This window comes from Nelusetta ayraudi, unplaced genomic scaffold (genome assembly GCF_046127955.1).
Source record: "Nelusetta ayraudi isolate G7.1 ecotype Tasmania unplaced genomic scaffold, CSIRO-AGI_Nayr_v1 ptg000070l, whole genome shotgun sequence".
Lineage (NCBI taxonomy): Eukaryota > Metazoa > Chordata > Actinopteri > Tetraodontiformes > Monacanthidae > Nelusetta > Nelusetta ayraudi.
The window spans coordinates 6,306,412-6,329,101 of NW_027466120.1; the positions used below are offsets into that span (position 1 = coordinate 6,306,412).

Consider the following 22,690-nt stretch of genomic DNA (forward strand, 5'->3'; position numbering starts at 1 on the left):
AGGTTACTTGTTTCTCTCTGTGTAGTATTCAGTGTCACGTTGCATTAGGAGGAGACGGCGAGCGCTTGGTGGAGCGGATGCTTAACTTCCTTGCTCCTTCCTTCCCACATCACACTGCTCATTTATTTGCCTGTTTCTAGCTTTCTTTTCTTTTTGCTCCTTTTCTTTTTCTTTTTCTTTTTTGTCTTTTCTTCAGCGTTACACCACCGCATGGAATAACAAAGTGACCAAATGTAAATGTGCTGCAATCAGATAATGGCTTTAAGAGATGTTTTTTAAAAGGTAATATCCACAGTACATTCAGATTTGCTTTGCCCTCTTTCTTGCATGTGATAGATGTGTCATTGTGTAATGGCTCCACTGGGATGTTAACTCTTTCCTCCCTGTATTGAAAGGGAAACTAAGACTACAGCAACTTTTTATGCTGCTTCGAGGGTGTACTGGAGTGGAGGGAATGCAAAGCGCAAACGAAGAGAGAATTGAATTGATGGATTGACATAAAACCAGTGGACTGTCGTGTCAAAGCCAAATTTGATCATTGATAATTATCCCACATTTGAATATTTAATATTTTCATAGTGTTCATCTTATGCACCTGGTGTGGAAAGGCTTATTTAGCAGAAGCCTTTTTTTTTTTCTTTCTTCTAAGTAAAACTCACAGTGTTAAAATTGAAAGACCAAATTCATATGAGGACATTTCAATTATGGAAATGAAACATTTTTGTTGATTCTTTATCTGGCTGCTCATCAGCAGCAATCAGATAATGGCTTCAAGGAATATTATTTGAAAAGGAAAAACGCTTCCGACCTCCCTCATGGCCGACATGTGATAGTCACTCATTACGGAATGGTTTTACTGGACTGATGACTGAATGGACCAATTGTATAATCCCAGTCTGGACAGTGAAGGGTGGGGGTGTGGGAGGGGGACGGGGTGTCTCCTTGTGGAGATATGACGGGGGGGTCGGGTATGGGTTGCGGTAACGGATGGCCACCGCCCACGTCCCCTCATCACCGCAAAGGTCAGTGTGCCTGCAACAGGAGCTGCACTCCCTCCAAGGTGATTATTGATAAAGGATGACACGCCAGTGTAGACACGGGAGGAATTATACTCTGGGGCCAATCGTCGTCCCTCGCTCATCTCTGCAGAGGGGAGACCTTGCCTAATGTATAAATACTGTGGCGGGACACTACTCCCATATCTATGGAGGGGCCATAAAAGAAACGGAGTGGAAACCATCAGGGACGCAGGGAGCCATGTCAGTTTCCTTTAGACACAGTCCTCCTAATGTCTCTTAAAGGAAACAATCATCTTTCCTGATGAACCACGGTGTCCTGGAGCAGCCAAGGTCACCAACGCCGAATGCATCGTGTGCTCAACTGTGCGCGTTGTCCGCTCATTTAGCTCTCTGGCCGAGCAGAGGGTGCGTTCCCAATCCCGAGACAGCGCGACGCTGCGCAATGCAGCCGACAACAAAAGCAGCGGCGCAAAATATCACATTAGCATCATGTTATATAACCTGCGGGGCCCTTCTGTTGAGCAATTGTTGCTGTTTGTAATCGTGTCTATGGACTCGCAAGTGAATTGACCCCCCCACCCCCCTCTCTTGGAAAGAGTGCATGTCCATAATTAATGGTTTGTGGCACGCTGCGATGTCGCCGTAAACAAACCTAAAGACGTGCTGAAGTGTTAATTGATGTGTTTGCATTTGCTGACTCAACCTACTGTGCAAGTACATGCAGGCGAGACTCGTCTAACAAGATTGAAGGTTCGGAATTTTTCTCGTCAGTGTGGCGCCTCCGTAAACATTCACGCGCATTGAAAACACACAAAAGTAAATAGTGAGTAAATAAGCAGAAACGTTGCATTGAAAAGTTGCGTCTATTTAACCTTGTGGTGCGTAAATACATAAGCAGCAGGAATGAAAGAGTTCCTGCAAGTTCTCTGCCTGCCTGTCTGTCTGTCTGTCTGTCTGTCCGGAGGTCCTCTGGAACGGCTGCCTGAGGGGAGCGACTGAAGTGAGTGATGATGAAGAGGGTGTGACAAGTCCTCAGTGATGCAAACTGCTTGACTTCCTCCTGCACGACTGCGAACATCTGAGAGAGGGATTTGAGTGGCGCCAGTCATTTTGAAGGTTCTGGTGAGATGGCGTTCAGCAGCCAGGCAGCTGCACCACGGCGCCGGATTAAAATGTGAGAAGCGACACAAAGAGTGACCGGTGTACTGTTGTTAAAATGTCCTGTCTGTTTTTTTTTTTAGGATGGTTGAGCCCTGTAAAGCTTGAGCCATCAACAAAATAAGCACATTTTGAAAAACTGAGACGTCTGTTAAATATTTTCTTCCTTCATGTCACTTTGTTTATGATAATTTTATGCAACATTTGACAGGTTTTCACTGCCAACAATTTCAATTTTATACACAAAAAAATGTGTTTTGCCCAGAACATATAATTAATGGCATTTCAGTGGATTTATTAAGTCATGTAAAAGTGTGTATTTTGATTGTAGGAGGTACAAGGTATATTACAAAATGTGACGCGACCATTCAGTGGGGAAAAAGTACCTTGTTTACCTGCAGTATCTAATTCTTTACACACATTTTCACAAAATGTAACTGTGACATAAATTAGTAAATATGTATTATCTCAATAGAGACAATGCTTCCGTAATAAAAAAAAAAACTAAAAAAACTTGACTACTACGATACTTTATTCACGTCGACAAAATAGAAGTGACAGATTGAATATGACACAAATGGTTTTGCAGGGTGAATGTTTCACCTTTTAAACTGGAAATACATGTTACTGATTAGCATAAAAGTGCTATAAAACATATGGACGTTATAAAGGGAATTTGTCGTTATCTTAAAAGTTTATGATTTTTTAAAAAAAAATATTAGTCAAAGATACGATTACAGATTAACAGACAGGCAAGTACACACAGATGACATGAGATAGAAGACATAAAGATACAGTAAATGCTAACTCAGAGTGTCAGAGTCTCACCAAAACTGATCCTACTCAACAGTCTGAAGTGAGAAACCACAGAGGTCTCCTAAAGCACTGTATAACACTCTGCTCTTAATGGTGTTGCTGTTTATTCTGCTTTAAAAAGTCGTTTCTGTGTGTCTTCTCTTTAGTAGTTCGTGGCCAGATGGCACGTTGCTTGTTGGATCCAGAGGAACAAGAAATAAGACACAAAGAAGAAATGAAATGCTACTGTAGATTTAAAAAAAAAAAAAAAAGAAATCTGTATGTGTTTTCTCAAAATAACCCCTATCACGTTCACAGGCTGCCGTGGATGAACTGCTCACCACTATTGCACAGATATAAGACTTGAAGCGCACGCCCGCATTAAGCGCGTCATTGGGACACATTCTGTGACCGTGGATAAATATTCCGCGTATGTTCCGACGTGTGCGGGGAAGCCAGCAGATAATTAGGTGACCTTCTGTGTGCGATTTGGGCAAGATAGCAGGGCGACGAGTGCAAGAAACTGGGAAAACAGTTGCTTAGGAGGTGCCATGTCCTAGCAATCACTCCCCCCTTCTAAAGGGGCTCCAATGGCACCTGAGGGGGAATCTCGTGGCTGTCATCCCAGAAAGCCTGCCGCACTGATGCCTGCTTACCATCTGCTCCCCATATGAGCAAAAACAGACTATTGTCTGAAAGAAGGCGCTTCAGTCATGCTGCCATTGATCTAATATACTTTAACATATTTTCTTTTGCAAGTTGGTTTGCGCAACATCTTTGTAAAATCTGCAAGTCCCTATTTTCCTCCTGGAGATTGCAGTAAATGATTGTCTCTTTGTGTGTTTGTGTGTGTGTGTGTGTGCGCGCAGCGTAGGTCGAGCGAGTTGGAAATGTGTATCACAGCCCGGCCCTGTCTCAGCATGGACTTGGCATCTGACAGTGAAAAAAGGAGAACAGTGGGACACTGTCAGTGTTACACTTCCTGTAAATAACCCCGCCATGCCTTTGGTTTTATCATTCCCCGCAAATGATTCCAGGCCCCTCCAGAGTCGACAAGAAATAGCATTATTTTATGGCATGGAAAGAAGTGGAGATAAAAAAAGAGAGAGAGAGGAGCCAGGCGGAGGGAAGGAGGAGATGAGGCTAAAAAAGGTCCTTCAGGGAACATGGTGTAAATGAAGTTCCAGGAATGACACAGGCGAGCAATGAGGCGTGGATGGAAAATATACGCTGCACATCATCGGATAGAGATGCCGGTGAAAATGGCTTCATTGAAGTGTCAGCCCTCATCCATCAATCAATCATCCGCAAGAAACAATAACGCCGCGGCGATGGGGCAGCTTTTATGGGGCTTACTCATGGGTATCGGAAACAGCACTTAACTGGAGTTCTGACACTGGGAGGAAAACAGAAGAGGAGCTGGGATTGTTCCACACGCAGGTAGTCCAGGTGTTTGGTGGACAGAGGAAGTCTTATTCTCGCATTTCATTTCTCCAGTGCATTTTTACTTTACAGAAAAACAGATAACATGGGGAGTATTTGGCTGCCTGGTGGCAGTGTATGCAAATGTGCATTTACATATTTTTGCAGAGTTCTTTTATATAAGTGGAAATTATGCATTGATATAAACAGGTTTGCTGTGTGCATCTGTAAGGTCAGCATACATTATCTGCATTTGAAGGTTCTGTGCTATGCTAAATCTTCTCAGCCATTGTTTTCATTATTTTCTTATGTTCATTTTTTTCCCTAAACTGTCAATAATCTCTGCAGAAATCTGAAAAAAATAGTCTTTTACTTTTCAAATTGCGTGTCCTAAAACATACAGTTCCTAAAATCAGCCCTTTGTGACGTCACAAGTGCCTCCGCCACATTGTTTATATCTGCAGTGGAGGGACCAACAAATAGTTGGCTTTAGCAGGGAGGTAAAAACAAGCAATTTTTTACATTGTTTTCTCTGAAGCTCTTGGAGGAGATAATTGGTAGATCTGAAAATGGGAAAGAATCGACCACTGGGGGAAAAAATCATTCACTGATAATATTAGTCTTTAGAAATCTTGGCTTTCAACCTGCTGGATGACTGTGAAGGAGGAAGTCATGAGGTTGCATCAAGTGGAAGCTTTGAAGCCAATGCATAGTTTCACAGGGAATAAAAACAACCGTCTGCATCGTTGATTAGGTTCAGAACTAAAGTCTGTAAGGCAAGACAGAAGTATTGCCTCTTCAACTGAGTCCCTCTGTTCTGAAATCCACGGTAAAGACAATGCAACGTCGCAATCTCACATGAAGAATTTGCATTAGCCTACATCAGTCTGCAATCATCATGTACTCACTAACAAACAGCCTCAAACAAAGCGAGGCAGCGGCAAACGGAGCGACACAATTCTCCGTGCCTGCGTCAACGCTCGGCGCACGCCAGCGACGGGGGGGGGACTGGGAGAAAAGATGCTAAATGGTCCGACAGTCGCTTTTGCTGTACGTGAGCCTTTTGATTTCCCCAAACCGAGTCTCCTGATGGCTTCTCAGCAACATGAAACATGACACGTCATCTATTATTCTGTACATGTGCCTCGCTATCTCAGCCCGCTCCATATGGCCTCTGCTGTCTCCAGACACCCAAATCCCTTTCCTCAGGCCAGGGGCTGTTTTTGTGGCAACCATTACATTACCCCCCCCCCCCCCCCCCTCTTCCTCAGAGGAGCCGGGTGACGATGATGAGCAATCACAGCCGGAGCAGACTTTTCTGCCTCAAAATTCTGACAGGATATTCAACAATTGACCGTATCCGCTTTGTTGGCCCAATTGCTAATTCATGCAAGTTGACAATCTGGAGGCAACAATTATGAGCGATGAAAGGACTGGAAATAAGGGAGAGAGAAAGAGCGAAAGAGAGAGAGAGAAAGAGAAAGAGAAAGAGAAAGAGAGAGAGCACTTAAGGCAGAGAGGAAGAGGAAAAAAAACAAAGTTTACTTCACCAGATTTTATAGGAGACCGAGCGGAGAGACGAGGGTGAAACCTCCCCAGTCACAGATCCACGTGTGTCGCCACGGTAAACCGTGACCTTCTGTGAGGAGCCGAGCACTCGGAGCTGACGGCTGCGCGCCAACGCGAGCATAAAATGCCATTTGTGTACTGAAATCGTGCGCCGAAATGGCTGCCGCGCCGCAGCCTTGATCAGACAAAAGCCGGCGTGGCGTCGGAAAGACGCCGACACGCAGTGAACGAACGATGGAACGAAGACCTCAGGTGCTTTACTGCAAGATCCATCAAAAGTGAAAGGTTTTCCTCGTCTTATTTCTTGTCTAAAAAAAAAATCTGCACAAAAAGTGGCATCTGGGAATTGTTTTGGGTCGAGGGTTGGGGGGGGCCAGGGGGGGCTGGTGATGCAGAATACGGTAATACTGTAATACTTATAATCACCGGAGTAAACGCATGAGGTTAAAGGCACGCTCAATCTTTTTCCCTCTCATTACTACGCTGTATCAAACCTGATGCTGTTGAAGGTCCCCTCAGACTCAGCGGCGGTGCGCTCTAATGAAAGGAACTCCTGCAGTGCCATGTGCAACAAATAAAAACAAATTGTAGGTAAAGGTCAGGACCGATGCCTGCAAATCCAAGCGATTTAATGCTTCTCCAGGCCCTCCCCTTAAATTAAGGCAAAAGGCACCCCGCAAAACAGGCAGTATTATTATTGTATTATTTATTAGTATTTTTTTTGAGTGCATGCTCCAATCAGAGGGACTTGTGACAGGAGAGCCCTCGCAGCGCTGCTGGATTGAGAGGAAGGGGATGCGTGTCATCATCTAGTCGACGGCTGGCCTCCCCTCTTTCCCTCTCTCTCTCTCTCTCTCTCTCTCCCTCTCTCTCTCTCTCTCTCTGCCATAGGTTTTCACACTAAGTTTGGAGTTGGGGGGGGCGAGGAGGTGGGGAGGTTGAGGGGGTGAGGGTGATGCTAAGTGAAATGCTCATTTTGCGTTTGTGATTACCAAGGCCCATGGGCGATGTGCACTAATGTGAGCTAATGCAATAGATTACACAGCGCTGGCCCAGGGGAACAGACAGCAAACAGATGTGGTCTACTCGGAGGAGGGGGGGTGGAGGGGGAGAGGGGAGGGGGGGAGGAGGAAGCGACGGGGGGACGGGGGGGGGGGGGGGGTGAGGTTGAAAGTGTTCGGCGTGCTGAAGATTGTCCCTTTCGGTTCGCTGTTTACAAGATGCGCCGCTGTGATGCGTTTTGTCTGCGCCCTTGGTGTGTGTATAGGTGTGTGTGAGTGTTTGTGTGTGTGTGTGTGTGTGCGAGTGTGTGTGAGTGCATGTTGCGGGGGGGGGTAACAGCAGGGGGCCGATTCTTCAATCTCCAGAAGTCCAATCCTCACCACCGATGCTCTGCTGCTTTAAGGCCTCAGTTTTCTGCCCCGTGACTACCTGGTGTGCAACACCGGTGTGGTCAACACACTGATCGCTGAGGTTTGACTGATTTTGCACGTTGTGACCAGAGGAAGCAGTGTATTTTAGTGTGTGTATTTTAGGGAAAACATAAAAATTATTTGCGAACCGCTGACGTTCAGCTGCTGTAATCATTCCCTCGTGACGAACTTGGAATAACAGACAAGTCCACTGAACTTTCCACTCAGGAAAACAATATGCAGTGTTGAAGTCAGAGTAGGAAGACTACCGCCTATACTTTGGAAATACTGCCATCTAGAGGTGGGCTTTAGACATTGTTCTATGCTGCTGGTGCCAATCACATTTTTAACGCTGGCTGGAGAGTTTTCTGCTTTGCACCTACGGTCTTCTTTCTAAAGAGGGTTCCAGAGCGGATCACGTTCCAATACTTTTGCTTTCTTGGAATGTTTCTCTTGATTTCACAAAACATATTTAAGTTTTTCGTAAACAAAAGTATTGCTCCCAGTGAATCTATAGTGAATCCCCAGTGAATCTAGTTAACGTGTGTGTGTGTGTGTGTGTGTGTGTGTGTAAAATGCAAGCTCAAAATGACCTCCTCACCCTTTCCATTTTAAACAGAAATACTGAAAGTGTTTCAGTTCCCCAAATTTTTCTGCAAACTTTCTCAAATTAAAATCTTTCCAAGCCAAACTTTGTTATAGACAAATCTTTAAGTTGTCTTGTAAAGCAGGAATGCAGATCGCAACAAGGGAAACTTCTCGCCAGTTGTCACATATGTTAAGACTTGGTATATCTTGTAAAACAGCCACTCTAGTAAAGCATATGGGGAAATCTGTGCCTGTTTGTTTTGAGCTAAAGAATATCTCACTGTAGGAACTCAATGATTGCATTCGGTCTTCAGGCTGCAGCTAAATCTGTGTTTATTGCAAGGAGCAGCTTCCCCACCCACCCACTGAGGAAACACACAGAGTCTTTATTCATAAAGTTTTCTCTCGCACTTTATTTTTTCTTTTTTGCAAACAGCAAACAATATCTTCATTTTTTTTTTATTTTTTTTTTACAAAACCTTGTGTGAAAACCAAAACAAAAAGAAAGAAAATAACCATTGAGCCTCTCGGTGTGGAGAAACTACTAAATTACACAGGAGAATAAACAGCTCGTAAATATGAGTTAACCTGAGACTTCCTGGTAAGAGTGTAATACGTCACCTTATTTTTTCCAAACTACTGTACATTCACAGCATACACAACCGCTTGCATGAAGCCCAGTCTGGATTGAGGCCGCCACTTGAAATACAGTAACTCTTGCGAACACACGGACTGACTGAAGGCACGGCCCAAACAATACAGTGTCACCACTCAATATACAAACCAAGCTGGGTGACTTCACACGGCGTGAATTTCAAGCATCGTTAAGCCGGATAATTGTTTTATTGATAAACACAAAACCTGTTGGGCGTGTGGACGAGGACTCGGGCCGCCTGCGTGACACGACGGCCGACGTGGCGGCTCGCTCGCCGAGGCGGCGTTTCACAAGGCACCTGACAAACACGTCAATCTGGTTTCAGTCCAGTTTGAAAAAAAAAAAAAAAAATGCTTCTTTAGTCGATAGGATGACTGACAGTGTGCGTGGCTGCCCATCTCACGGGACAGCTTGTAGCAGCTTTACGTGGAGAACAGCGCCGAGGACAAACTGAGGTAGAGCACTTTCAACGTACGTGGATCACAGCAGGGGGGTTGGGGGGTTGGCGGGGGGGGCGAGGGGGTGGAGCCCTGTCAAGTTCATCAGAGTAAACAGCAAACCGTTCAGTGCCTCGCAGAAGGAAAACAAAAACGCACAAACGACACAAAAACAAACCATCCTGTCTGGACGAGATCAGTACAGTGACCAGAGCAGCACATTTTGCATCAAAGTTTTGACTTAATATGGTTTTGTGTCCTGAACGCTCTCACAGATCAATTGCCGTTACCTCCCACATTCACATTTCAATGTTATGACACTGAAATCCAGGGATTAGTGTGGGTCAATTCAAGTATCAACAACACTTAAAAAGATTACAGTGCACACCAGAGTAACAGGTGACCTGCACTTTTATATTTCAAAAAAACAAAAAACAAAGAACAAATCACATTCAAGGCCACTGAAATGTCTTTGGGATACATATTGCTTTTTACTGGAAACAAAACAAAACAAAACACAAAATAAGTAAGTGAGCCTGGAGAACACAGACAACAAAGTCTTGGTAGTCTTAAACGTGAAATTCTTGCAAACTTTCCAACATTTTCTCCAGATTAGAGGAGCAGCACAGATTAAATCTAGAGAGAAAGGGGAAAAACACACCGTTTTGAAATATAAGAGGACAAAAGGTTCAAAGAATGCAGAGGCTCGTGAGCTCCGACTGTTTGCCCTTTTATTTTGTTTGTTTGTTTGTTTTTTTTACCTTGGTCTCACTTCAGTGACTTTTGTCAGTGGGTCCAAAGCGCTGATTAAGGAAGAGTCCCGATGGGTCCCTTCTTTGCAAGGTGGGCAGACTGGGCAAGTGTTGGTACAGCACAGTAATGCCCCCTGAGAACATACCTGCCACGTTAATTCCAACACCACCAAGACGTTTAGAAGTTGCATTTCTTTGTGCCCCCCCACCCCCAACCCCGCCCACTCCGGACACCAGCTGACCTAACACGTACCTGCTCTGGGGTCCCCCAGACCCCCGTGACTGGGGTTGGTGGGCGAGCTGTGATAGAAAGACGCCAGGTCGTTGGGGGGGTATGAGCGCAGCAGGTTCATCATGTTCCACTCACTCTCCAGAACCCTGCCGCCGATGGCCGACGGCGCCGCCCTCAGGGGGCCGAAGGTGTCGGGCAGCGGTGCGGGGGGGGCGGAGCCCTGCGAGGGGCCTTTGACGACCCTGCCGGGGATGTGCAGCCTGCTGGCTCCGCCCACAAACGCCCCTCTGAAGCCGGGCCTCTCGCCGGCGTCCGCCTCCCAGCCCGGAGGCAACGCCGCCGCCATGTACTTCGGCCTCTTGCCAGCGGGGGCACCAAAGTCCACCTGCGGGAGGCTCCCGAAGTGGCTCGGCATGCACAGCCGGGCGGCGTCCGAGTGCCACCTGGCGCCGCCTCTCGCCGCCGGGTGGCCCCTCTCCTCGCCGACGGCAGGGGGGGCGGGCCTGGCAGGGGGGGCGGGTCTCTCGGCGAGGTACCGCCCCCCCGAGCCGGGTCGCCTCGGGAGCGACGCCCCGCTTAGCCGGGAGGAGTCCTGAGCGGGGGGCGGGGCGGCGGCGGCGGCGGCGGGCTTGTGGTGTCTGGGACGTTTGACGTCCTGGGCGACGTCGCGCAGGGGAGGGAGGCGAGGCGAGCGCTCAGGAGGGGGAGGGGCAGGGGCAGGGGCAGGGGGGGCGGCGGCGCTCTGCTCCTGCCGTGTGGCGGGCTGGCGGGGCGGCGACTTGGTGCGGCGGGGGTGGCGCCTCTCGTACGCCTCCAGGGGGCCGACGTCTTTGCCCCGCAGGGCGGGGGGGCAACCCGTCAGTCGCCGGCGCTTCAGGCTGGACCCCGACGAGCTCCTCCTGGCCGTGTCCGACTTGTCCTTGTGCACCAGCCTGGTGTGCACGACCAGCACCTCGGGGTAGATGCTCTTGTAGGCACAGAAGAGGCAGGCGGCGGGAGCCGTCGCGTTCTGGGGCGCTGCGGGGACGCAGAGCGAGACCTTCAGGGAGAGGTCCAGCGGGTCGTCGCACTGCTCCTCCTCCTCCTTCATCCTCTCCATCTTCACCTCCATCTTCAGGTCGACGGGGGAGGCGCGGCGTGCGACGTCGCCGGGAACGGCGAGTTTCTCACTTTGAGCGTCACTTGCACCATCTGGACCTCCGGGCAGGACCGGCGCCACGCATGGCTTGGCTTCGCTCGGGGGGAGATTCTCGCCATCGGCTACGAGGCTCGGGGGAGACCCCGGGGGAGACCCCGGAGGAGCGGCCTGGCCCAAGGTCTCCAGGCAGGGCTTCCCCTTGTGGCGGCGGTCCAGGTGGTACTTGAGGGAGGTCTTCTGGGCCGCGGCGTAGTCACAGTAGCCGCACTTGAAGGGCTTCTCGCCTGCAACAAACGAGTCGGTGCTTAGAAGTTCTGGTCGATGCACTGCAGTGAAATGCTGGTGCCGAGTCACAATGTATTCAACTTACCCGTGTGAGTCCTCAGATGGACCGTGAGGTAGTAGCTCGATCGGAAGGATTTGCCGCAGTAAGTGCATTTCTTTGATCTTAATTTTGATCGATCATAATCTTCACCTTGAAATGAAGGACAAACAAAAGGATAAATACGTGCACGGTGGGAAGGGGCAGATTGAAAAGGGTGTAGTTATCATTGGAGACAGCAGAGGGCGCCCTAGCTCACAGAACGATTCAACTCAAGTCACTTCACAGCATGCAGCAAAGTCCCGCACTCACCTGGACTCAGACTTTCAGCCAGTCCTGCCTCCTCCGAGCCCTCCTCCGAGCCCTCCTCTGATTGGTCGAGCAAACCTCCTTGAGGCAACTTCCCATCCAGAGGAGTCGGACTCTCCTCCCCGCCTCTGTCCCTCTTGTGGACCCGGGAGTGGAGAACCAGCTGGTGGTACGTCCTGAAGGTCCTCCGGCAGTCCTCGCAGGTCGTCGGTCGGTCTTTGTCCTTGACTTTGTGCATCAGCGAGCTGCGCGGCGTCTTTGGGTCGGCCACGGCGCCGTGTTGCCGGGCCAACCCCAGGCCCTCCCTGGCGGCCTTGTCTGCTTGTCCTTCGGCTTGAGAGCCGCCCGACTCGTCTTTATCGGAGCTGCATTCCTCGTTGTCGGTGCTGCCTTCCTGGCCGGTGCATTTGGTGGTGTTGCGACTTACTGCCACTTTACCCTTTGTGGCGAGTTGCCAGGCTTGGTATGTGGTGAAGGGGTCCAACTGGGGGATCCACGTGGACGAGCTCTCACAGGTGGTTTTGGTGGAGCGCGGGCGGAGCCCGAAGCTGCCGAGAAAGGAGCTCTGGGACGAGCTGGCGTCGTCCAGAACTTCCCTCTCTTCTTTGCAGGGCTCTGGCCCTCGATTGTGCACTTTGCTGTGTTCAGCCAAAGCATCGTGGTCAGGAAACAAGAACCCGCAAACCATGCACATTTTGTAACGCGTGACGACCGCTTCTGGGGGAGGATCCTGAGCGATGCCATTGAGTGTGGAAGGTGCATCTTGCTCCTGCTGGGCCTTGCTCTTTGCGCCCTGCTTGGAATGCATCTTCCTGTGGTTCTTGAGGAACCACGGCTCCCTGAAGCGCCGGCCGCACAGGTCGCAGCAGTAGGTGAAGTAGTCCTTGTGCTTCCTCATGTGGGTCTCCAGCTCGGTGGCGTCTTGCGAAAGCTGGCCGCACACGATGCAGCTGTGGGGCTGCTCTTTGTCGACTGGAAGGCCGCCGGCTTTGGCGCGGGACCACTCTCCTGGGATCCTGAACTCTGCTTCCACTCGGAGCACGGCAGGTTCATGGAGAGAGGTGGGGTGCTCCGTTAGCAGGTGGGGGCCCAGCTCCTCCTGGCTGGAGAACGTCTCCTCGCAGAACATGCACGACAAAGGCCGACTTCCCCCAGCGTGGAACGTGGCCTTCGTGGAGTAGCTGCCGTGGGGCGTCATGCTGGAGCCGAGCCCCGGGACGTTTGCACTGTCGCTAGTTAGCATGTCTTGGGCAAGTCCATCTGGGATCTCAACACACAGCAGCGAAGAGTGAGTCGGCATTGTCCTCCTCGGAACGCGTGGCCGTTACACGGGACCTGTGAAGGACGGGAGAGGCGTCTTAAAGCACCGCTTTATATCAGAACAGGCCGCACGTCTTAATTACAATGAAGTCGTTGCAAGACACCGATCACACTGCATTTACCAACTCGAGCTAAAACAGGAAATGAATCTTTTTAAGCAATCGGGTGTGCAGAAAACTCATTTCCTTTGGCCGCTGTTGACACACACGTGTACAGGAGCTTTGAATGAAAGTTGAAGGAAAGCTTCATCCAAACATACAAAGTGTGTTATCCAACATCTGAAGAGCTCCCCCTTTATCCCCTTCCTTTACAATGCAGCAGAAAGGCAGTGTAATTCTGAACAACAGGATTGAGGTTAAAGGTTAAAGTCCTGCTAAAGCTTCATCTGTGCTTGCATAATCAAATTTAACAAATAATAAATGTACTGAAAACATGATTTAGGTCATTTCTTTGTGTCAAAGGTTTTGAGTAATGCATCTGCTAACCCCAACAATGTGTATATTGAATAAATTATCTCAAATCGATCTCTAGCTTTTAACTTCAAAACTACAAAAAAAAAAAAAAATCCAAAGCTTCCGAAACTGAACAACTGAACTTTTCAACGGCACAACAAACAATTGATTTCTAATGTTGGGTTCCATCAGGTTACTTGGTGAGCAACCATCACATGGAATTATCAAAGTTTTAAAGAATGTCAACTTTAATCTAGGTGGGGATTTCTTTGTTTTTACAAAACTACTACTACTACACTGTCAAGCACACTTTACACTGCAGTTAAAAATACATTAGCATGCTACTGTATCTCACAGTTGACAACTGTGTGACAGGGACGTGTATGCTTGTCTCCATACACATTCAAAAAAAAAATTTTGACTTATCATTTGACAACAATGCTTTATTCTTAATCACACCCACAATCCTAAAACAGGTTTTTAAGGGGGCTCGCATGAACCGAGCTACATTCAAGAAGGAACACGTGGACGGCTAAGAAACAGAAACTTGTCTTTCTTGTTGACTCACACTATTGCACATTTATAATGCCATGCTCTGGGGGCATGTTTGTTTTGTGACCGATGGCAGCACCTTCCTCCCTTTCTCTCAGTTTAGTCAAGGCAGCGCTCTCAGTGAGAGAGAAAAGAAACTGCTTGCACACAAAGAGGGAGGCTTCAAGAAATTCAAATCACTCTTCTTAGTTTGATTGTTGCCAAAGTGGAGTAACTGGACCAGCAAGTTCAACACATCAAAAAACATGCGACATCCCAGACCGGCCATTTATATTCTTTTGATTATGGCTTCTCCCTTTTTTTTTAGTTATTCCAATTTTTTACAAAAATATTATTTTTTCAATTTAATAAAAAAATAAAAATCAATAGCTTGGAATAGAAACTGAATGTGGAGCGCTGTTCAGAATCCACCACCACCCCACCCCCACTCAGTTGAAGAACTCTGCTTTAAAAGAAAGGAGAGAACTCTACAATAGTCGAGAACTACAGGTGAGCAGCGGCAGCTACTAATGACCCAGTGTGCTTTCCTCGAAGTGCACACACACACACACACATGCATTGTGTGAGCCAGCGTCAGCCGCCCTGTTGCTCGAGTAAACACAGCACTCCGTTAAAAGTGAGACAGAAACAGTTGACGCAAAGTTTCGTGGCGAGAAGACGTTCGAGAATGCGGGCACGACTGCTTGAAAGCGCAAATTCAACTGCTTTAAAGTTCGACGGTGAAGTCGCGCGACTTCTTCCACTCGGGCTTATTACAACCGCGCGAATGCGTAATAAATGAGCGGTTTTATGGAGCGGTTAATTGCGGTCAACGTTGCAGCCTTCAATCACAACCCGGTGGATTTTTGACGCTGCCGTTGAATCGGTTGTATCGCCAAGTATCTACGTGCAACAATCCAACGTCTACTACCACACCTTGTGTACTGACGTCGCCGCTTATTGATTTGCTTCACGCGTGTTGTAGTGACTTTTAAAAGACACACACACACACACACACACACACACACACACACACACACACACACACACACACACACACACACACACACACACACACACACACACTGCACCGCCGCTATGAGCCACTAACGCCTCCGCGAGCAAGTTAAACAAAACAGACAATCAAACAAACTGAGCAGAGCAGGGCCCGTTTTCGCATCACAACGGGCAACGCTCGCAAATTAGCCGTTGAAACAAACAAACAAACAAACAAACTAACAAAAAATCTATTCCTGCTGCTGAGCCGATCTCCACTCACCGCCACCACCCCCCTCCTCCAAAACTGTAGAAAACTGCCCCAACAATACCAACCAACTCGTGAATTTCCGGTTTGAAATAATGACATACAATAGAGGAGCGAGGGGTCCCCGTGTTGCTGCTGCTGCTCCTGCTGCTGCTGCTTCTTTATTGTTTCACACAGCGCGGTGGCCGGTTGGGAACTCACCTAGTTAATTGTTTGAAGGTGAATCATAGCTGCTGCTGCTCCTCTTCTCCTCCTCCTCCTCCTCCTCTTCTTCTTCTTCTTGGCAACTCCTCACTGCGTGCAGCTGTTGGTTGAGCCCGTGCTGCCTGTGGGCGCGCACTGACCTCCGACTCCACCTCCTCCTGCTGCTGCTGCTCCTCGAGTTCTATCTATTAAAATTGAGAGATGTCGGCGCGTGCACGGCAACCTTAAAAAACCCCAAGACGGCGATCACGTGGTCGCGAATAACAGAACGAATAAGGACTCATCCGTGTCATGAGAGGCGTGGACATGAGATAACTTGCCTCGTATTCTTTCCGTAAACCGCCCCCCCCCCCCTCACCACCACCCCCCGCGGTGAGTGCCGGCAGTTGGAGATGAACAGGTACGGCGGCCTAACGCGTTCAATCAGTGACCGTCTCTCCGCTGTATTTCTACATTAGAGGTGAATCACATATACGACATCCTGTCGGTAGTAGTATTAGTGGGAGCGTGGCGAAATTTCTAGCGTCGAGCTCGCTTTGATAGCCCCCTCCAAAAAAAAAACAAAGAGTGACATTGGTTGAGAGTCACGGGACCAGGCGTATATTTGCACTGAACCCCACTTTTTTTTTTTCTACGCGTCATCCTCCTTTTTTTCACGCGTTTTACGTCACGCATCGGCTGCCATGTGGGGAGGAGGGTGGGGGAGGGGAGCTGCAAACTTCACAGTAACATGAGGGATTTTTTTTTTCTCCTTCTTCTGTTTTTTTGCAGAAGCAGGTTGGTTGAGTCATGAGAAACAGAAGTCTCTTCCCACTCCAAGGCACTGAGATCTCTCAATTCTATACGTATCTGTGCGTGTTAGTCAATTCGACACAGCAGCGCCTAAAGATACACCTACATCAGTGATTTGCTTTGTACAAACGTGTGAACCAGTGATGAGAGAAAGCACTTGTGGAAAATAAGTGAGGAAGAAATTCAGTTAAGTCTGTTGTGTTATATAAAATTCACTGTATGTTATAAATAAAACGTGATAATTAAAATTCTACATTTCTATTAAGTAGTTCTATTGGTTAATGTTGGGTTTTGTTTGAGCAGCACCTTGTTTTAAGACGGGAGTTGTCTACAGTAGCCTCCCACCAAACAAATAAGAGCTGGAGAAATAGCCGCCCCTCCTCCACCCTCACACCCTTCCAAAGATAGGCAGCTGGGAGCCATACATCACACTATCAATGAAGATATTCAGCACATTTCGTTGTGCACTGTGTTGAGGCACACTCGTACACTCCTCCCGAATGGCTGCGATGTCTGAGCGGAGAACAAAAACAGACTTTTATCAGTAACCACTCCCAGCTCAGAAGCAGTGAACAACTGGTGAAAGCCATTTGCCACAATCATCTCACATTAGGCTCCGTCCTCGGTGTTTATCGTGACCCAGTTTGTTGCCCACGTCTCTTTTGACTACTTGTTACCAAACAGGTCAGACAGTATCTTCAATATATTAAAAAAAAAAAGAAATGGAAGTAGATCAGCAAGTTCCGCAAGGAGACTGGCTGGCTGCGCTGCTTCAGTAATTATTAATACAGTGGTTAATGTGCTCATTGAATGCTAGTCACATACACACACACTGAGGCATCTTACATTTATACATATATATATATATACATATATATATATATATATATATATATATATATATATACATACATATACACACACGCATACACACACTTTAGGTACACTTGCCTCAACAGATCCTGTTACATAAACACGTATGTTAATCGAAGGCGCCACATGTGACACGTTGGGGCCTCCTGCTCATTTCCCATTGTTCTCACGCCACAAAAGCCTCTGTGAAAGGCAATCAATCTGGAGAAGCCATATGATGCCACAGACGATGAAGTTGCCATAATAACTATTTGCCAATCAGTTCTGGCCAAGTAGTATATTTTAAATTGTACAGCCATTCCTGCTTAAATACATTCAGCAAAAAACCCACACTGTTCATTTAAGAACCAAAGAGTAAATATGAGAGTTTGGGCACTTGTTTGTAAATTCCAATAAATAAACGTTGAATGTAGAAAAAACAAGAAATCAAAAATAAAGTATAAAACAATATAACAACTTATTTGTTGTGATGGAGCCAGTGAGCTACCGTCTGCATGACAACAACAAAAAAAATGTTTTTGTCATAAAGTCGCAGCAGCTATTCAGCCACTCAGGCATTGAACGTTAGGGAGAGCAACAAGTGGGTCAACAGAGTTTAAACTGATTTAATTAGCACTGCTCCACTGTTTACTTAGTGCTAATGCAATTTCTCTTGGAAAAAAAAAAAGTCCTGCAGCTTCTCTCCGAATGTGGCCTCTGCAAACGACGCCGAGATCAGTACAGTCAGTTAATCCCCATCAAAGATAAACTTGCGGTGCTTGAATTAATGATGATGTATTCAGCAGGCAGGCTGATAGCAACTGGACGAGCAAAATGGTGGGGAGGGGTGGGCGGGTTTGGGGGAGTCTGTGACGGCTTCCTTTCTGTCTTGACGTGTCAGGGAGCAGTTGACTGCATTGTTCTCCCCCAGCTTCACAGCCTGGCTTCTTTCATAATCCCTGTATCGCTCCCGAAAGACACTGATAATGTATAATCTCCTCTCTCGCTGCCAGCCAGTCGTGTTTATTCAACACAGCCAGCTGTTCTGTTGTTGCTCTCTGGAGAAACGTTATCGCTCACCGAAAACATTCCTCCATCAGATTTCTGCATTTTAGTAAATGTTCTCGGGACTGTCTGAAAAATCAGTTCATGCAATGCGACTGCTCTACTTTGTTTTTATTTTTCCAGTCCAAACCAATAAACAGCTAATAAAACTGTTGCACTGTTACCCAACTATCTATCTGTATATTACCTCTTTCTATTGTTTGACCATATATCACAAGCAACCATTAAGGAGAACTTGAAGGTCCCCTTTTCTTTGTAGATCTTTTTTTCATCCTAAACTCTAGAGGGAAAGTCTTGTGTGCAGTCTGACAACTGCATACATAGCACTGTTTTTTATTATCAGTTATTTTTAGCTTCTTGGATTTGGCATTTGGAATTAAAAAAAAAACTGGCTGGGGTATCATCACTAACCTGGAAGTGGTTTCAAGGTTTCACCTTTAAGACAATAGGATGGGTTGATTTCCATAACTGTGTGTTTCAGATCACACTTGACAGAAAAGTGGAGCCGCTAAAGAGGTCAAGGATGTGGGGGCCATTAGAGTCGGCAGGACAGAAAAACATCAGTAATTGAAATTATAAACCCAGTTATCATGTCAAGTACTTTTAGAGCAGTACTAGAATCCAACTGGTTTGAAGTAGTAGTGAAAGTTTTGTTTTTGCTTTTTTGGACAGAAAAATGCAATCTAATTGAATGGAATGAACAATAATAATAATAATAATAATAATAATAATAATAATAATAATAATAATAATAATAATAATAATAATATTACAGATAATATTAAACTAGCTGTAGTCTTATTCTTCTAATTCTAATTCACCTTGCAACATTCTGAAACCAGTATACAGCCGTCTGAACCCTCACTGCCGAATGTCCCCTTAACATTGCAAAAAAGTAATAAAATTTGAAAATGAGTACCTGAGAGAAAAATGACAATTATATGTCAAATGTATTGACTCTTGAATATTTTATCAAACATTGTAATTTTTTTCAGTCAGCGAAAATATCTCTGTCACCTTGCCTCTGAAGTAATCATTATTGTAACTTCCCTCATTTTTACAGAAGGCCAGTGCTTGAAGAGGAATTCATGGAAACATTTCCTCATCAAACCAAAAGACCTTATTTGTCACCCCACCCCCGGCTGGTCGCGACACCAACAACAAGCCGATTGTCAAAAATCTTTTGAGGGAACCCGGATCACAATATCCCCCTTGACACAGTGCCGTGTGCGGGAGTCTCTTGGATATGTGCTCGGCTGAAGGTAGGAAGGCTGACAATGACATGTAATCACTTTGGAATGAGCGGTTGCACTGACTTCCCCGTGCTCCCTGCAGCAAAATCGCCTCGTCCTAACGTCTCCCCACAGACGAGACCTGTTAGTGGCGAGCAGGGCTGTGATACACATTAGTGCTGACAGCAGGCCTCCTGTCAGGCCTCCCTGCCCACTGTTCCCCTTGTTCCACCCCCTCTGAGCTCAGGCATTCACACAGCCTCGCGCATTGTCCCAGGATGAACCGTAAGCAGCGTGGCGGTCGGGCAGATCTTACACAGTGCACTTGCCTCTTTCACATTGTTTGATTTGCCAATAGGTGTTTTCTTTTTTTTAAGTCTCTGAATAACATTGCAGGCTTTCATCATCGAACAGGAGACCCGTTCCTTTATGCACTGCCTCGTGGTGCGTTCTGCATGTAGGAACACGCGTGGCTGTTATCTTTCTCTTCTTGTAGAGAGTTTTGCAACGGTACCGGAAATGTATGAAACGTGGCTAAATCACTCTGTCAAAGTATGAAAATCAGAATAAACCAAAAAGTCGATCGTATTTAAGTATGTTTGTGTTTCTTTGGTATAATTATCAAATTAGAAAACAGCCTGTATGTAAGAATTCAGTGAAAAGCTGTGATGGGAGAGAGGAGCAGAAAAGCAGGACATTTTCAACAAAAACACGTTTGTAGTTTTATTTTGTTGTAAAAATCTGTTAAAGCTTTGATCATACTGTAGAATTAAAAACATTCTATTTATATAGGAAATCTTTTGCCTAAACTATTGATTTCCAGTGGTATGCAACCTTCTCTCACTCACAGGTTGTATAAACTTTGCGTAAGGCCATTTAAATTTCCCATTTTTACCCAATTTTAGAATTCCCTTTTCCTCCAGTCAAGCACTCTTGGAATTGAAACATTACTACAGATGTCTCTAAAAAAAAAAACTTTGCCCACCGTTTACACTCTCCTGCTGAAACTGATGATTTGTAGAACTACACACACATTTGTAAGTGAAAGAAGAAATCAAGACAGACACTAATCTGATGGTGACAACACCAACAACAAGCCGACTGACATGCCTCACTTTCAGGTTCTCTAAAAACTGAAAGTGCAGTGGCAGGATTCCTGTCAAGTATTATTTCTTACCTACTTTTCTAAGTAAAGGTTATTCATTAAGAGTGAAACAGAGGCTATGTTAAGGTAGCTACCCTGATTTTGTGTCATAGTCAGTACAGGAAACTCAAAGTACGCTTATCCGACCTCCTGATATCCAATCAATGCTACTCAACCTTCTGCACTGTTTACGGCCTCACACCCCCGTTTTTGCTTCCTGTTAAAACTGAAGCTTTGTTGAACCTTGCACGCTTCTGAAAGTGGAAAAAACAAGGCAGACGCAAGGCGGCCTGAGAGGGTGAGTGAAGACAGAAAAAAAAAACCTGGCAGGGGCGTCACTAACCTATAGCAGAGGTTTCAACCACCTATCAGTACTCTTTTTTTTTTTTCTTTTGTTGGTCTTTTGTAACAAAAGAAAGGCCAGATTTCCAGAAGCGTGTGCTTTAGATCACAGTGAAAAGTGGAGGATGCACCAGAAATAAAGCATGTGGGGCTTTTAGAGTCAGTAGTATAGAAAGCCTTGTCATTACTAATCTTGTAAAGTACTCATTAGAAGTGCCAGAAAGAAAAGGATCTAAAGTTGTGAAAGAAAAGCAACGGGAGGAAAATATTGTTCTTGACAATGATTAAATCACTTTTTGGACAAATACAAACACAAACATACACCACATACTTGTTATTTTTATATCAAGATTAGAACTAGAGTGATTGGTTGATGGATGTACAAATGAACAGATTAAAACAGATTCAAATGTAGACCTTCTCTTTGGGAGTGACCACCAGTGCAGACAGAATCAAAGGTTGAGAACATCAGAGGAACAACCAGCGCATGTTCAGTGTTTTGCAGATAAAGCCAGCGAGGCCAGACTGGTGATGGTTTGGACACGTCCAGAGGAGCGACATCAAATAAATGAGTAGAAGGATACTGAGGTTGGAACTGGTAGGTAGGAGACCAAAGATCAAAGAGGAGATTAATGGAGGGCATGAAGTTGGTCGGTGTGAAAAAAGGGAGGGCTGGTGGTGCAGATGATAGGGCAGCAGGCGGCTGGCTGTGGTTTCAGCCCGGAGGGAAGAGTCGAAAGAAGAAGAAGAAGAACAACCGTGGCTCTCTGTTGAACAAGGCTCCCAGTTAGGGGGCGCTTCATGTGCAGAATGTCTAATTCCTCTTTCGCGCCCTCCCAATTCCTCCATCACGTTTCTTGGAAACCCAAGTTGTTTTTGTTTTGTTTTTGCGAAACCCTGATGAACGACAGAAGATGTACATGACAGATATACCACAAAATTAGACATTTCCTCTCACTTTCCCCCCCCCCCCACTCTACCCTCCACCTTCCTCCTCCACCTGAGTTTCCACTGCATCTCAACGAGGAGCAGTCTGCAGAGACAGTAAGCAGCGACTCACCCCTGTCACAGCTTGCTTTTACCCCACACACACACACACACACACACACACACACACACACTTTTATTGCAATTACTCTGACTCACTGTTTAAAATGATCGCACCTATTATGGGGTGTCTCATTCACTAATAACAAAGGGGCCAGTATGAGTCGGGCCTGCGGGACTCACAACTCATCTCTTAATGGCGAATCTCAGAACGTTACTGTCTAAGACACATCCTTCCAAAGACTCCGCACGCTGCCATCCATCAGAGCAAGTGCACCATAAAGGGTAGAAGAAGATCTAGGGCCTTCGTCTGGATGAAGAGGAGATTCCATTCCTCCAATCTGGTTTTACAAAGAAGAGGTTGAAAGTCACCAGGCACATTTCACCAGGTTCTTTCATTTTATTGTAGAATTATGGTTGTATATGCGAAGCTGAAACTGTATGTTTTGTTTTATTATATATGTATATATAAACATATATATATATATATATATATATATATATATATATATATATATATATATATATATATATATATATATATGTATATATATATATATATATATATATATATGTATATATATATATATATATATATATATATATATATATATATATAAATAGTACTGTGTGTGTT

At 46.1% G+C, this 22,690-nt stretch overlaps 1 protein-coding gene across 2 annotated transcripts; it reads right to left on the reverse strand.

Moving 5' to 3' along the window:
• Nucleotides 1-8,356: 8,356 nt before the first annotated feature.
• Nucleotides 8,357-15,899, reverse strand: znf217 (zinc finger protein 217). Of its 2 annotated transcripts, none has more exons than XM_076041911.1 (6): nt 15,480-15,899; nt 11,812-13,143; nt 11,548-11,652; nt 10,061-11,461; nt 9,817-9,941; nt 8,357-9,691 (listed from the first exon to the last, which is right to left on the reverse strand). In XM_076041911.1, the coding sequence occupies exons 2-5, from the start codon at nt 13,106-13,108 to the stop codon at nt 9,829-9,831; spliced, it is 2,916 nt and encodes a 971-aa protein (XP_075898026.1). In that variant the 5' UTR covers nt 13,109-13,143; nt 15,480-15,899; the 3' UTR covers nt 8,357-9,691; nt 9,817-9,828. The 2 variants fall into 2 exon arrangements, with proteins under 2 accessions (XP_075898026.1, XP_075898025.1); XM_076041910.1 differs by having other exon boundaries at nt 15,577-15,898.
• Between the last annotated feature and the right edge of the window lie 6,791 nt (nt 15,900-22,690).